The sequence below is a fragment of the Coregonus clupeaformis genome, unplaced genomic scaffold (assembly GCF_020615455.1).
Source record: "Coregonus clupeaformis isolate EN_2021a unplaced genomic scaffold, ASM2061545v1 scaf0811, whole genome shotgun sequence".
NCBI lineage: Eukaryota > Metazoa > Chordata > Actinopteri > Salmoniformes > Salmonidae > Coregonus > Coregonus clupeaformis.
This window is the reverse complement of record NW_025534266.1, coordinates 73,631-88,574: the sequence shown is the minus strand read 5'-3', so window position 1 is coordinate 88,574 and position 14,944 is coordinate 73,631. Positions and strand designations below refer to the sequence as shown.

The window sequence follows — 14,944 nt, the reverse complement described above, 5'->3', positions numbered from 1 at the left end:
GAATTGTGTTACAGTGAATTAAAAGTGAAATAATCTGTCTGTAAACAATTGCTGGAAAAATTACTTGTGTCATGCACAAAGTAGATGTCCTAACCAACTTGCCAAAACCATAGTTTGTTAACAAGAAATTTGTGGAGTGGTTGAAAAACGAGTTTTAATGACTCCAACCGAAGTGTATGTAAACTTCCGACTTCAACTGTATGTAAGAATGCTATTCATTGACTACAGCTCAGCATTCAACACCATAGTACCTTCCAAGCTCATCATTAAGCTCGGGGTCCTGGGTCTGAACCCCGGCCTGTGCAACTGGGTCCTGGACTTCCTGACGGGCCGCCCCCAGGTGGTGAAGGTAGGAAACAACATCTCCACTTCGCTGATCCTCAACACTGGGGCCCCACAAGGGTGCGTGCTCAGCCCCCTCCTGTACTCCCTGTTCACCCTTGACTGCATGGCCAAGCACGCCTCTAACTCAATCATCAAGTTTGCAGACGACACAACAGTAGTAGGCCTGATTACCAACAATGACGAGACAGCCTACAGGGAGGAGGTGAGGGCTCTGGGAGTGTGGTGCCAGGAAAATAAAATTTCACTCAAAATCAACAAAACAAAGGAGATGATCGTGGACTTCAGGAAACAGCAGAGGGTGCACCCCCCTATCCACATCGACGGGACCGCAGTGGAGAAGGTGGAAAGCTTCAAGTTCCTTGGCGTGCACATCACTGACAAACTGAAATGGTCCACCCACGTAGACAGTGTGGTGAAGAAGGCGCAACAGAGCCTCTTCAACCTCAGGAGGCTGAAGAAATTTGGCTTGGCACCTAAAACCCTCACAAACTTTTACAGATGCACAATTTAGAGCATCCTGTCGGGCTGTATCACCGCCTGGTACGGCAACTGTACCGCCCGCAACCGCAGGGCTCTCCAGATGGTGGTGCGGTCTGCCGAACACATTACTGGGGGCAAACTACCCGCCCTCCAGGACACCTACAGCACCCGATGTCACAGGAAGGCCAAAAAGATCATCAAGGACATCAACCACCCGAGCCACTGCCTGTTCACCCCGCTATCATCCAGAAGGCGAGGTCAGTACAGGTGCATCAAAGCTGGGGCCTAGAGACTGAAAAACAGCTTCTATCTCAAGGCCATCAGACTGTTAACTAGCATGATTTGTGTGCATTGGGTATATGTTGTGAAATTGTTAGATATTACTTGTTAGATATTACTGCACTGTCGGAGCTAGAATCACAAGCATTTCGCTACACCTGCAATAACATCTGCTAATCACGTGTATGTGACATATAACATTTGATTTGATTTGATTTATTTAGGTTGCAATTTCTGAGGCTGGTAATAAACGTATCCTCCGCAGCCGAGGTAACTCTGGGTCTTCCATTCCTGTCTCGGTCCTCATGAGAGTCAGTTTCATCGTAGCGCTTGATGGTTTTTGCGACTGCACTTGAAGAAACTTTCAAAGTTCTTGAAATGTTCCATATTGACTGACCTTCATGTCTTAAAGTAATGATGGACTGTGGTTTCTCTTTGCTTATATGAGCTGTTCTTGCCATAATATGGACTTGGTATTTTACCAAATAGGGCTATCTTCTGTATACCCCCCCTACCTTGTCACAACACAACTGATTGGCTCAAATGCATTAAGAAGGAAGGAAATTCCACAAATTTACTTTTAAGAAGTTAACATCAACATCTGTTAATTGAAATGCATTCCAGGTGACTACCTCATGAAGCTGGTTAAGAGAATGCCAGGAGTGGAATTTTTGAACATTTGTTGAACACTGTGATAGACTAGCAGTGTTTCCAATAGTAGGGCTGTCTTCATGTTTTGTTTCCTTGCCGTGGTACTTCCTGGTACGGCGGTACTCCCTGGTTTCATCGTTACAACCCTACAAACAGGGCAGGAAGATCCTCATCTCCACCGCCCTGGTAATCGTGGTAACCAGCTGCATCCCCAACATGACCAGGAACTTGAGCCGCTCCGTTGACATGATCAAGTGCTCATCCCTCAGGTGAGCCGCTCCGTTGACATGATCAAGTGCTCTTCCCACAGGTGAGCCACTGCTCCCACAGATTATCTGCTACGTTGACATGATCAAGTGCTCCTCCCACAGGTGAGTCACTCTGTTGACACGATCAAGTGCTCCTCCCAGTGCGGTGCGGTGCGGTGCCGTTGTCCCGTTGTCCCGTTGTCCCGTTGTCCCGTGGTCCTGTGGTCCCGTTGTCCCGTTGTCCCGTGGTCCTGTGGTCCCGTGGTCCCGTTGTCCCGTGGTAACCCTCCCAGTCCTACGCACATATGCGACGCACCGCTGGAAACCGGGGTACGATACCCGCGTGCTTCTCATTTGGAAGATCTCAATGGTCCTTCCCCTCTGACCCTCTCCTCCAATGGGTTTTGAGAAGGAGACGAGGACAAAAAGGACGCGAAGAGTATGTGTAGGACCTGACTTTGTAGTTTAGTTATAGGACTACAATTACCAATGTTCATATTAATGGAAGTGTTTTGGACTTCTAACCCCATTTAAACATTGTGTGTTTGAGCGACAGACTTCTGGCTTGTACCATTGGAGTCGTCTATTTCTTCTGCATCTATTGATACCCACAGCCGTCGCTATGGGCGGGCCATAGGGGGCCGGGCCCGCCCCCAAAAATGCTTGTGCCCCCCCCCCCACTTGAGGGAATTTATAATTAAATATACGTACTGTAGGCTAATAATAATTGTGCCCTGCCCTCCCATGCATTTCATATGCCCCCCTTAAGACTGAGGTCTGGCGACGGGTCTGTTGATACCAACTAGGCTGTGTGATTAACGAGGGCTGAGCTAGAGCGGGGGACCCGAAGGGGCACGGGGCCGGGTCTTTTTATAAAACATGTGTAGAGTCCGAATGGTTTGAAACTGTTAAAAGCTATCTATGAAAATCTGAGACTCTCACAAACGTGTAGATATAATGAATTACATGTTTTGCTATCACCAACGCCAAACTCCACACAGTTGTCACTGACAAGTTGGATATTAATTTCCCACTGAGCAAACCATTTCTGTACTTATAGCATTTATATCAATTCATTTTTATCAGGTTTTTGATTTGGTAGACCTTTTTTTGTTGTTGACATTTGTCTCAGACACACTCCTACATGTGATGTTGAGGAATTTATTAACTGAAAGTTGATGTTAGAGAGGAAACAAGCGCCAGTACAGCAGGCGGACGTGGTTCAAATAATAATAATAATAATAATAATAATAATAATAATACTAATACTAATACTAATACTAATACTAATACTAATAATACTAATACTAATACTAATACTAATACTAATAATACTACTAATAATTATAATAATAATACTAATACTAATACAATAATAATAATAATAATATGCCATTTAGCAGACGCTTTTATCCAAAGCGACTTACAGTCATGTGCGCATACATTTTTACGTATGGGTGGTCCCGGGGATCGAACCCACTACCCTGGCGTTACAAGCGCCGTGCTCTACCAGCTGAGCTACAGAGGACCACAAGAGGACACCCCAAGCACACTAACGAGATGAATGCATCCACATTTTTAGCACCGACCCAGCCTCTTCTGGCTATGATGGAAAACAACACATTGGAATTTACCAGATTAAACAAGGTCCTGAAGGAGTAATAGTTCTTCTTTATTGTTTGGGGACAACATTTTACATTTGAGTCATTTAGACACTCTTATCCAGAGTACTGCTTACAGGTAGTGAGTGCATACATTATTATTTAAAAAAAATAATCATACTAGCCCCTCGTGGGAATCGAACTCACAACCCTGGCGTTGCAAACGCCATGCTCTACCAACTGAGCTACATCCCTGCCGGCCATTCCCTCCCATACCCTGGGCCAATTGTGCGCCGTCCCATGGGTCTCCCAGTCGCGGTCTAATGAGGGGAATATGAACCAGGTGTGTGTAATTGACAAGACAAGACAAATGGAATGATGAGATATGGAGCGGCAGTGGCTAGAAGGCCGGTGACGACGAACGCCGAAGCCCGAACAAGGAGGGGAGGCAGCTTCGGAGGAAGTCGTGACATCCCCAGACATTATTTAATCAAGAAGCAGACTAAACTCTTTAAGAACCAGCTCTATGTAAAATATGGTGTGCTATATCATGGAAAATAAATAAATGTGACTCTGGGTAACACACTTTTAAATACCTCCCACAGTACCGCCGAGAAAATCCTGCCATCCTGGATACAGGACATGAAGGGTTTCTTCGGAACCCTACCGGACATTGTGAACAGCGACCAGATCGATCTGAACGTGAATTTCCAGGAGATGTTTAGGGGTAACGGAACCGCCCTGGCCAGACTGAAGGCTCAGTTCACAGCCATGCAGGTAAGGTGTATCGTGTTATTGGAAACTCACGTTGTTCTGCGGGCAGGCCTGCCGGTTCGGAACCTGTTCTGCGGGCAGGCCTGCCGGTTCGGAACCTGTTCTGCGGGCAGGCCTGCCGGTTCGGAACCTGTTCTGCGGGCAGGCCTGCCGGTTCGGACTAGATGGAGTACAGCAGAAGTGACTTTTTATAGCAGGTTAGGAGAACTTACAAAGAAGGTTAGGATAATTAACGTAGCAGGTTAGGAGAACTTACAAAGAAGGTTAGGATAATTAACGTAGCAGGTTAGGAGAACTTACAAAGAAGGTTAGGATAATTAACGTAGCAGGTTAGGAGAACTTACAAAGAAGGTTAGGATAATTAACGTAGCAGGTTAGGAGAACTTACAAAGAAGGTTAGGATAATTAACGTATCAGGTTAGGAGAACTTACAAAGAAGGTTAGGATAATTAACGTAGCAGGTTAGGAGAACTTACAAAGAAGGTTAGGATAATTAACGTAGCAGGTTAGGAGAACTTACAAAGAAGGTTAGGATAATTAACGTAGCAGGTTAGGAGAACTTACAAAGAAGATTAGGATAATTAACGTAGCAGGTTAGGAGAACTTACAAAGAAGGTTAGGAGAATTAACGTAGCAGGTTAGGAGAACTTACAAAGAAGGTTAGGATAATTAACGTAGCAGGTTAGGAGAACTTACAAAGAAGGTTAGGATAATTAACGTAGCAGGTTAGGAGAACTAACAAAGAAGGTTAGGAGAATTAACGTAGCAGGTTAGGAGAACTTACAAAGAAGGTTAGGATAATTAACGTAGCAGGTTAGGAGAACTTACAAAGAAAGTGCTTCTACACCTGCATTACTAGCTGTTTGGGGTTTTAGGCTGGGTTTCTGTACAGCACTTCGAGATATTAGCTGATGTAAGAAGGGCTATATAAAATAAAATTGATTGAAAAATTGATTGAATTAACGTAGCAGGTTAGGAGAACTTACAAAGAAGGTTAGGAGAATTAACGTAGCAGGTTAGGAGAACTTACAAAGAAGGTTAGGATAATTAACGTAGCAGGTTAGGAGAACTTACAAAGAAGGTTAGGATAATTAACGTAGCAGGTTAGGAGAACTTACAAAGAAGGTTAGGATAATTAACGTAGCAGGTTAGGAGAACTTACAAAGAAGGTTAGGATAATTAACGTAGCAGGTTAGGAGAACTTACAAAGAAGGTTAGGATAATTAACGTAGCAGGTTAGGAGAACTAACAAAGAAGGTTAGGATAATTAACGTAGCAGGTTAGGATAACTTACAAAGAAGGTTAGGATAATTAACGTAGCAGGTTAGGAGAACTTACAAAGAAGGTTAGGATAATTAACGTAGCAGGTTAGGAGAATTAGGTTGAGGTTAGGAAAAGGGTTATTGTCAGAGTTAACTAAAAAAGATCCCGATGCGATTTGAACATACAGTATCTAGTAGGCCTGCCCTAAGAACAGCCTGCTGCAGGTGAAACCAACATCAGTGTGCTGCCAACAGCTTCACTTCACCAGTGGTCCTCTGATCGCGAACACACGTGACCGACCTCCTTGAAAACCAAATGGGAATCTTTTGGAGACATTTTGAGCCAACTGTGGCGTGAGCTTTAGGCACATTCTTTACTCTGTTACCCAGGATACTGTGGAAGTCACAGCCCACGTGGCCCAGAAGGTCATCGCCCCCTTCTTCATCTTGATGCTGCTGGGGAGCTCTGTCAGTTACCTGGTCAGGTAATCTACCCCATACAGCCTAAAGAGGACTGGCCACCCCCCTGAGCCTGGTTCCTCTCTAGGTTTCTTTCTAGGTTCCTGCCTACCAAGGTCCCATTCTTCTAGGGGAGGCTTGCTCTTTTGGGCATAGGTCTGTAAAGCACTTTGTGACAACTGCTGATGTGAAAAAGGATTTATAAAATATATTTGATGTGATCGATTTCTGGTTCCAAGCACCCTTTTTTTACTTGTCTAGACAAGAGGAGTTAGAGTTGAGCAGGGTCTCTTCTTTTCCTCAGGTATCTCACAGACCTAAAGCATGACAATGTGTGTCAGACGGTCCGGCTACAGGAGTTACTGAGGACCCGGGGGGTGGAGGAGCTCCCAGAGGCCTACAGGTGGGAAACAATCTGGCCTTAATGGTCACATGTACTCTCAATCTCTACCCAGTACGGCCACAGAGAGGACTGGCCACCCGCCTGAGCCTGGTTCCTCTCTAGGTTTCTTCCTATGTTCCTTCCTTCCAGCCTGGACCTCTTCAGGTCCAGGCTGGGTATCTGTAGAGCACTTTGTGCCAACTGCTTATGTAAAAAGGGCTTTATAAAGTACATTTGATTGATTGATTACAGGAAGAGGCTGGTGAGGACCAGGGGCTGGAGGATGACACAGAGGGAGCTGAGACGATGCCTGTGGCAAGGCACCATCCTGGGCTTCTACGGCCTGGTGTGTGCCCTGATCCTAGGGCTCGACCATCTCATCTACTCTGTCTTGCAGACGCTTCTGAGCTGGGCACAGGACATTCCTGGGGTGAACACTGCCATCTCACTCCATCTGAAGGTCAGTATATTCAATCAGAACTGCCATCTCACTCCATCTGAAGGTCAGTATATTCAATCAGAACTGCCATCTCACTCCATCTGAAGGTCAGTATATTCAATCAGAACTACCATCTCACTCCATCTGAAGGTCAGTATATTCAATCAGAACTACCATCTCACTCCATCTGAAGGTCAGTATATTCAATCAGAACTACCATCTCACTCCATCTGAAGGTCAGTATATTCAATCAGAACTACCATCTCACTCCATCTGAAGGTCAGTATATTCAATCAGAACTACCATCTCACTCCATCTGAAGGTCAGTATATTCAATCAAAACTACCATCTCACTCCATCTGAAGGTCAGTATATTCAATCAAAACTACCATCTCACTCCATCTGAAGGTCAGTATATTCAATCAGAACTACCATCTCACTCCATCTGAAGGTCAGTATATTCAATCAGAACTACCATCTCACTCCATCTGAAGGTCAGTATATTCAATCAGAACTACCATCTCACTCCATCTGAAGGTGATACAGTAGATTCAATCAGAACTACCATCTCACTCCATCTGAAGGTCAGTATATTCAATCAGAACTACCATCTCACTCCATCTGAAGGTGATACAGTAGATTCAATCAGAACTACCATCTCACTCCATCTGAAGGTCAATATATTCAATCAGAACTACCATCTCACTCCATCTGAAGGTCAGTATATTCAATCAGAACTACCATCTCACTCCATCTGAAGGTCAGTATATTCAATCAGAACTACCATCTCACTCCATCTGAAGGTCAGTATATTCAATCAAAACTACCATCTCACTCCATCTGAAGGTCAGTATATTCAATCAAAACTACCATCTCACTCCATCTGAAGGTCAGTATATTCAATCAGAACTACCATCTCACTCCATCTGAAGTTCAGTATATTCAATCAGAACTACCATCTCACTCCATCTGAAGGTCAGTATATTCAATCAGAACTACCATCTCACTCCATCTGAAGGTCAGTATATTCAATCAGAACTACCATTTCACTCCATCTGAAGATCAGTATATTCAATCAGAACTACCATCTCACTCCATCTGAAGGTGATACAGTAGATTCAATCAGAACTACCATCTCACTCCATCTGAAGGTCAGTAGATTCAATCAGAACTACCATCTCACTCCATCTGAAGGTGATACAGTAGATTCAATCAGAACTACCATCTCACTCCATCTGAAGGTCAGTATAATCAATCAGAACTACCATCTCACTCCATCTGAAGGTGATACAGTATATTCAATCAGAACTACCATCTCACTCCATCTGAAGGTCAGTATATTCAATCAGAACTACCATCTCACTCCATCTGAAGGTCAATATATTCAATCAGAACTACCATCTCACTCCATCTGAAGTTCAGTATATTCAATCAGAACTACCATCTCACTCCATCTGAAGGTCAGTATATTCAATCAGAACTACCATCTCACTCCATCTGAAGTTCAGTATATTCAATCAGAACTACCATCTCACTCCATCTGAAGGTCAGTATATTCAATCAGAACTACCATCTCACTCCATCTGAAGGTCAGTATATTCAATCAGAACTACCATCTCACTCCATCTGAAGGTCAGTATATTCAATCAGAACTACCATCTCACTCCATCTGAAGGTCAGCATATTCAATCAGAACTACCATCTCACTCCATCTGAAGGTCAGTATATTCAATCAGAACTACCATCTCACTCCATCTGAAGGTCAGTATATTCAATCAGAACTACCATCTCACTCCATCTGAAGGTCAGTATATTCAATCAGAACTACCATCTCACTCCATCTGAAGGTGATACAGTAGATTCAATCAGAACTACCATCTCACTCCATCTGAAGGTGATACAGTAGATTCAATCAGAACTACCATCTCACTCCATCTGAAGGTCAGTATATTCAATCAGAACTACCATCTCACTCCATCTGAAGGTGATACAGTAGATTCAATCAGAACTACCATCTCACTCCATCTGAAGGTGACAGTATATTCAATCAGAACTACCATCTCACTCCATCTGAAGGTCAGTATATTCAATCAGAACTACCATCTCACTCCATCTGAAGGTCAGTATATTCAATCAGAACTACCATCTCACTCCATCTGAAGGTCAGTAGATTCAATCAGAACTACCATCTCACTCCATCTGAAGGTCAATATATTCAATCAGAACTACCATCTCACTCCATCTGAAGGTCAGTAGATTCAATCAGAACTACCATCTCACTCCATCTGAAGGTCAGTATATTCAATCAGAACTACCATCTCACTCCATCTGAAGGTGATACAGTAGATTCAATCAGAACTACCATCTCACTCCATCTGAAGGTCAATATATTCAATCAGAACTACCATCTCACTCCATCTGAAGGTGATACAGTAGATTCAATCAGAACTACCATCTCACTCCATCTGAAGGTCAGTATATTCAATCAGAACTACCATCTCACTCCATCTGAAGGTGATACAGTAGATTCAATGTTAAGGGAGTTAGAATATCTCATGACAAGCTGCAGACCACACTAGCCTCCTGAGTGGCACAGTGGTCTAAGGCACTGCATCGCAGTGCTAACTGTGCCACTAGAGATCCTGGTTCGAATCCAGGCTCTGTCGCAGCCGGCCGCGACCGGGAGACTCATGGGCGGCGCACAATTGGTCCAGGGTAGGGGAGGGAATGGCCGGCAGGGATGTAGCTCAGTTGATAGAGCATGGTGTTTGCAACGCCAGGGTTGTGGGTTCGATTCCCACGGGGGGCCAGTATAAAAAAAATGAATGTATTCACTAACTGTAAGTCGCTCTGGATAAGAGCGTCTGCTAAATGACTAAAATGTAGTGTAAAAATGTATTTACCAAGATAGTTTTCATCTATATTAAGCTGTCTCTTTACCACCACAAACCGATGCTGGCACTAAGACTGCACTCAATGAGCTGTATAAGGCCATAAGCAAACAAGAAAATGCTCATCCAAAGGTGGCACTACCAGTGGCCGGTGATATTAATGCAGGGAAACTGAAATCCGCCCTCTAATTTTGACCAGCATGTCACTTGTGCAACTAGAGGCGAAAAACTCTAGATCACCATTACTCCACACAGAGAGACGCATGCAAAGCTCTCCCTCGCTCTCCATTTGGCAAATCTGACCATAACTCAATAACTCTATCTTCCTAATTCCTGCTTACAAGCAGCAAAAACTCAAACAGGAAGAACCAGTGAAGAGCTCATACTACGGATAGTCCTGAATGAATCAATACGGATGCTACCACGATTACGGATAGTCCTGAATGAATCAATACGGATGCTACCACGATTACGGATAGTCATGAATGAATCAATACGGATGCTACCACGATTACGGATAGTCATGAATGAATCAATACGGATGCTACCACGATTACGGATAGTCCTGAATGAATCAATACGGATGCTACCACGATTACGGATAGTCATGAATGAATCAATACGGATGCTACCACGATTACGGATAGTCATGAATGAATCAATACGGATGCTACCACGATTATGGATAGTCATGAATGAATCAATACGGATGCTACCACGATTATGGATAGTCCTGATTGAATCAATACGGATGCTACCACGATTACGGATAGTCATGAATGAATCAATACGGATGCTACCACGATTACGGATAGTCCTGAATGAATCAATCGGATGCTACCACGATCACGGATAGTCCTGAATGAATCAATACGGATGCTACCACGATTACGGATAGTCCTGAATGAATCAATACGGATGCTACCACGATTACGGATAGTCCTGAATGAATCAATACGGATGCTACCACGATTACGGATAGTCCTGAATGAATCAATACGGATGCTACCACGATTACGGATAGTCCTGAATGAATCAATACGGATGCTACCACGATTACGGATAGTCCTGAATGAATCGTAAATAATGATGAGTGAGAAAGTTACAGACGCACAAATATCAAAACCCCCCTAACCTCCCCTGTTATTGTAATGGTGAGAGGTTAGCATATCTTAGGGGTATGATATAAAATGCTAACCTCCCCTGTTATTGTAATGGTGAGAGGTTAGCATGTCTTAGGGGTATGATATAAAATGCTAACCTCCCCTGTTATTGTAATGGTGAGAGGTTAGCATGTCTTGGGGGTATGATATAAAATGCTAACCTCCCCTGTTATTGTAATGGTGAGAGGTTAGCATGTCTTGGGGGGTATGATATAAAATGCTAACCTCACCTGTTATTGTAATGGCGAGAGGTTAGCATATCTTGGGGGGTATGATATAAAATGCTAACCTCACCTGTTATTGTAATGGTGAGAGGTTAGCATATCTTGGGGGTATGATATTTATGCGTCTGTAACTTTTCTCATTCATCATTATTCACGATTAATTCAGGACTGGCCGTAATCGTGGTAGCATCCACATTAAATAATGTAGAAATGTTTAGAAACATACTCTATTCTTATTTACAATAAAAGTGAGTCCAACCCCCCCAAAAGATCAAAACAAACAGCAAATGCATCCAACAAGTGTGTAGTCACAAGCTTGATGTAGTCATTGCGTGCTGGGAACATGGGACTAAATACTAAACTTTTGACTACTTTAATAATACACATATACAGTAAGTGAATACTTTTGGTCGCCTAAAATTGGGGGACTATGTACAAAAAGTGCTGTAATTTCTAAACTGTTCACCCGATATGCATGGTATATGATCACACTGGTAATAGACAATGTGTTGTGCTACTTGTGAGGCACAGCTGATTGAGCAAAATCATTTGCTTTTTTTTACTGGACTGATGGCCTGCATCTGATGGTCAGTCTGAGGGGAGGGAGGGGGAACAGCGGTGAGGCTGTCCCTCTGCTCTCCCTCCCTCTGCTGCAAAAAACATCCAGCTGATGGTGACACTCATTACTGCATTACTTCTGCCTCATGCACCAATTCACGTTGATATTCCTATGACCAGAGAAAGTGAAATATTCCTCGATATAAAAAAAAAAAGACACAAGCCGCTAATAATAACAACTCAAAACGTTGCTATACTCATTCATTGCAGCTGCAGGGCTGGTTGTAGCATGAGTGAAAGTAGGGAGAACGCACATTTTATGGCTTATAAAAATGTTGAACAAATTGTTGACAGTACTGAATAACAATTTAAACCTAAACTTACTTACAAAAAACAGCAGCTCTTTGCTGTATTAATGTCTCTCTCTACTCATGATTTTAAACATTTAGAAATATCACAGTATCAACTTTTCTGTGTGTTCAATGTTTCCTTTTACAGTCTATGGCTCTAGAAAACTGTGCAGACACAGTGATCGGAGATATCTGATTGGCCAGCGGCACTTGATTTGCTCTCTGGGCCTGCCGGGTAGGCCGAGTTCTACCTTCAGAAACATGAAATGGTTAAAAATGGGAACACGTTGCCTTCCCGGCGCTATGGCTGCTGAATCAAGCGCAACTACGGCAATAAAACAATAGGAACGCAAGGCTTTATCATTGTTGTTTTTTACAGAAATGTTTGGTGATCGATCGGTTGGTGACCACTGGAGTACAGAGTTAAAACAATAAGAAGTGTGTCAATGCTTTTGACTGTACGTACATATTCCAACCAGAAGCCATGGATTACAGGCAACATCTGCACTGAGCTAAAGGCTCGAGCTGCCGCTTTCAAGGAGCGGGACACTAATCCGGACACTTATAAGAAATCCTTCTATGACCTCAGACGAGATCGAAGATCGAATCCTACTATGCCGCCTCTGATGCTCGTTGGATGTGGCAAGGCTTGCAAACTATCACGGATTACAAAGAGAAATCCAGCCGTGAGCTGCCCAGTGGCGCGAGCCTACCAGATGAGCTAAATGCCTTTTATGCTCGCTTCGAGGCAAACAACACTGAACCATGATTGAGAGCACCAACTGTTCCGGACGACTGGGTGATCACGCTCTCTGTAGCCGATGTGAGTAAGACCTTTAAACAGGTTAACATTCATAGGGCCAGATGGATTAACAGGACGCGTACTCCGAGCATGCGCTGACCAACTGGCAAGTGTCTTCACTGACATTTTCAACCTCTCCCTGTCTGAGTCTGTAATATCTACATGTTTCAAGCAGACCACCGTAGTCCCTGTGCCCAAGAACATCAAGGTAACCTGTCTAAATTACTATCACCTCGTAGCACTCACATCTGTAGCTATGAAATGCTTTGAAAGGCTGGTCATGGCTCACATCAACACCATTATCCCAGAAACCCTAGACCCACTCCAATTTGCATATCGCCCCAACAGATCCACAGATGATGCAATCTCTATTGCGCTCCACACTGCCCTTTCACACCTGGACAAAAGGAACACCTATGTGAGAATGCTATTCATTGACTACAGCTCAGCGTTCAACACCATAGTGCCCTCAAAGCTCTTCACTAAGCTTAGGACCCTGGGACTAAACACCTCCCTCTGCAACTGGATCCTGGATTTCCTGACGGGCCGCCCCCAGGTGGTAAGGGTAGGTAACAACACATCCACCACGCTGTTCCTCAATACGGGGGCCGCTCAGGGGTGCGTGCTCAGTCCCCTCCTGTACTCCCTGTTCACTCATGACTGCATGGCGAGCCACGACTCCAACACCATCATTAAGATTGCCGATGACACAACAGTGGTAGGCCTGATCCCCGACAACGATGAGACAGCCTATAGTGAGGAGGTCAGAGACCTGGCCGTGTGGTGCCAGGGCCGTCAGATCCTCAAAAAAGTTATAGAGCTGCACCATCACACTGGGGCCAAGCTTCCTGCCATCCAGGACCTCTATACCAGGCGGTGTCAGAGGAAAGCCCTAAAAAATGTCAAAGTCTCCAGCCACCCAAGTCATAGACTGTTCTCTCTGCTACCGCACGGCAAGTGGTATCGATGCACCAAGTCTGGAACCAAAAGGACCCTGAACAGCTTCTACCCCCAAGCCATAAGACGACTAAAATAGTTAGTTAAACAGTTAACCAAATAGCTACCCAGACAATCTGCATTTACCCTTTTGACTCATCACATACGCTGCTGCTACTGTTGCCTAGTCACTTTATCCCTACCTATATGTACATACATGTATCTAACTCAATTACCTCGTACCCCTGCACATCGACTCGGTACTGCTACTGGTCCTGGTAACCCGTGTTTATAGCCAAGTTATCGTTACTCATTGTGGATTTATTCCTTGTGTTGTTATTTTTCTATTATTTCTCTATTTTTCTCTCTGCATTGTTGGGAAAGGCCAGTCAGTAAGCATTTCACTGTTAGTCTACACCTGTTGTTTACAAATACAATTTTATTTTATTTTGATATTCAATCACAACTTGAGAAATATAACAAAACCTTCAAGTCTTTTGCCAGCCTCAATGAAAATCTCTAGATCTATATATTGCCTGGTTACATGGCCTGGTTACATGGCCTGGTTACATGGCCTGGTTACATGGCCTGGTTACATGACCTGGTTACATGGCCTGGTTACATGGCCTGGTTACATGGCCTGGTTACATGGCCTGGTTACATGGCCTGGTTACATGGCCTGGTTACATGACCTGGTTACATGGCCTGGTTACATGACCTGGTTACATGACCTGGTTACATGGCCTGGTTACATGACCTGGTTACATGGCCTGGTTACATGACCTGGTTACATTGCCTGGTTACATGACCTGGTTACATGACCTGGTTACATGACCTGGTTACATGGCCTGGTTACATGGCCTGGTTACATGGCCTGGTTACATGGCCTGGTTACATGACCTGGTTACATGGCCTGGTTACATGACCTGGTTACATGGCCTGGTTACATGACCTGGTTACATGACCTGGTTACATGACCTGGTTACATGGCCTGGTTACATGACCTGGTTACATGACCTGGTTACATGGCCTGGTTACATGACCTGGTTACATTGCCTGGTTACATGACCTGGTTACATGACCTGGTTACATGGCCTGGT

General features: G+C 44.1%; 1 protein-coding gene across 1 annotated transcript; it reads left to right on the top strand.

The window, feature by feature from the left end:
- The first annotated feature begins 4,087 nt into the window (after positions 1-4,087).
- Positions 4,088-10,206, top strand: LOC121544214 (osteoclast stimulatory transmembrane protein-like). The gene is made up of 5 exons (XM_045216822.1): positions 4,088-4,381; positions 6,031-6,125; positions 6,404-6,502; positions 6,734-6,941; positions 10,159-10,206. The coding sequence occupies exons 1-5, from the start codon at positions 4,247-4,249 to the stop codon at positions 10,204-10,206; spliced, it is 585 nt and encodes a 194-aa protein (XP_045072757.1). The 5' UTR covers positions 4,088-4,246.
- The last annotated feature ends 4,738 nt before the right edge of the window (positions 10,207-14,944 follow it).